Here is an 889-nt window from a genome sequence, read left to right as displayed (position 1 = left end):
AAATAAGTGACATCATGACTAAATAAAGAAAATTACCCGCTGGCGTTAGAGAATTTGTATGAACGATATGGTAGAATAAAAAAACAAAGAATAAGGAACTATATAAAAGCTTAGAGCTTGATGCTAAAATAAAGAACCATTTAGAATGATAAGGGAGCTTTTGAATTTACTATCCCAACTAAAAGGATTGGGAGAAAACATAGAAACGGCACAACTGGGCTTTAATTTTGCATGCCAGCCTCCGCGTACATATCGCTGCTTATTACTTAAATGATCTTATGTCCTTATTTAAAAGTTATGAAGATCACAGTTCCAATATATAAGTCCAACAACGGGAGGTGTCGTGAAAACAAAACCTCAAATAAATTCATCCACATTGTAAATTAATGCTAATGATACTATGAATCACTCTTAACACATTTACATTCCTTAAAACTGTTTCCCACACTCTTTTGTTGTTATCTTATCTAACCAATTTGCATTTTTATGTTTAAACCCTTAATTTCCCATGTCAATCATTCTGTTTAATCTTGTTATAATGCTTATACCATATCCGGTGTGTTTCCGATACTTGAATTCTTCATGTAAACCACTCCCATTTCTTAACAGATATAACCTGGGTCCAAAATCCGGGCGAAAAGGCTTGGAGCTGCTCCCCTCTTCGAAGGTTAGCGGCTTCTTCTTCTGTTTATTCTTCGCTTCTACGGACATTGGCGGATTTTTATCAATCTCTTATCACGATAAAGGTTAATATTCCTTACTGTTGCGTATTCACAAGATAAATCGACCTCCGGACAAACACTTTCGCTCTAAGCGCTTCATTTGGATAGATTTGATTGGAGTTTGATTACCCAACCAGTGAGCTCGACAAATAAATTATCTGGCAGTC

At 35.7% G+C, this 889-nt stretch overlaps 1 protein-coding gene across 1 annotated transcript; it reads right to left on the bottom strand.

Moving 5' to 3' along the window:
• Nucleotides 1-548: 548 nt before the first annotated feature.
• On the bottom strand, nucleotides 549-711 carry LOAG_19252 (hypothetical protein; the record flags this gene model as incomplete). Its single annotated transcript, XM_020451904.1, has 1 exon — nucleotides 549-711. A coding segment is annotated over one exon (162 nt), but the record flags the coding sequence as incomplete, so codon positions are not given.
• Nucleotides 712-889: the final 178 nt, after the last annotated feature.

This window comes from Loa loa (assembly GCF_000183805.2).
Source record: "Loa loa unplaced genomic scaffold supercont3.3883, whole genome shotgun sequence".
In the NCBI taxonomy this organism is placed as follows: domain Eukaryota; kingdom Metazoa; phylum Nematoda; class Chromadorea; order Rhabditida; family Onchocercidae; genus Loa; species Loa loa.
The sequence above is the reverse complement of the archived record's forward strand: the minus strand, read 5'-3'. Positions and strand labels throughout refer to the sequence as shown.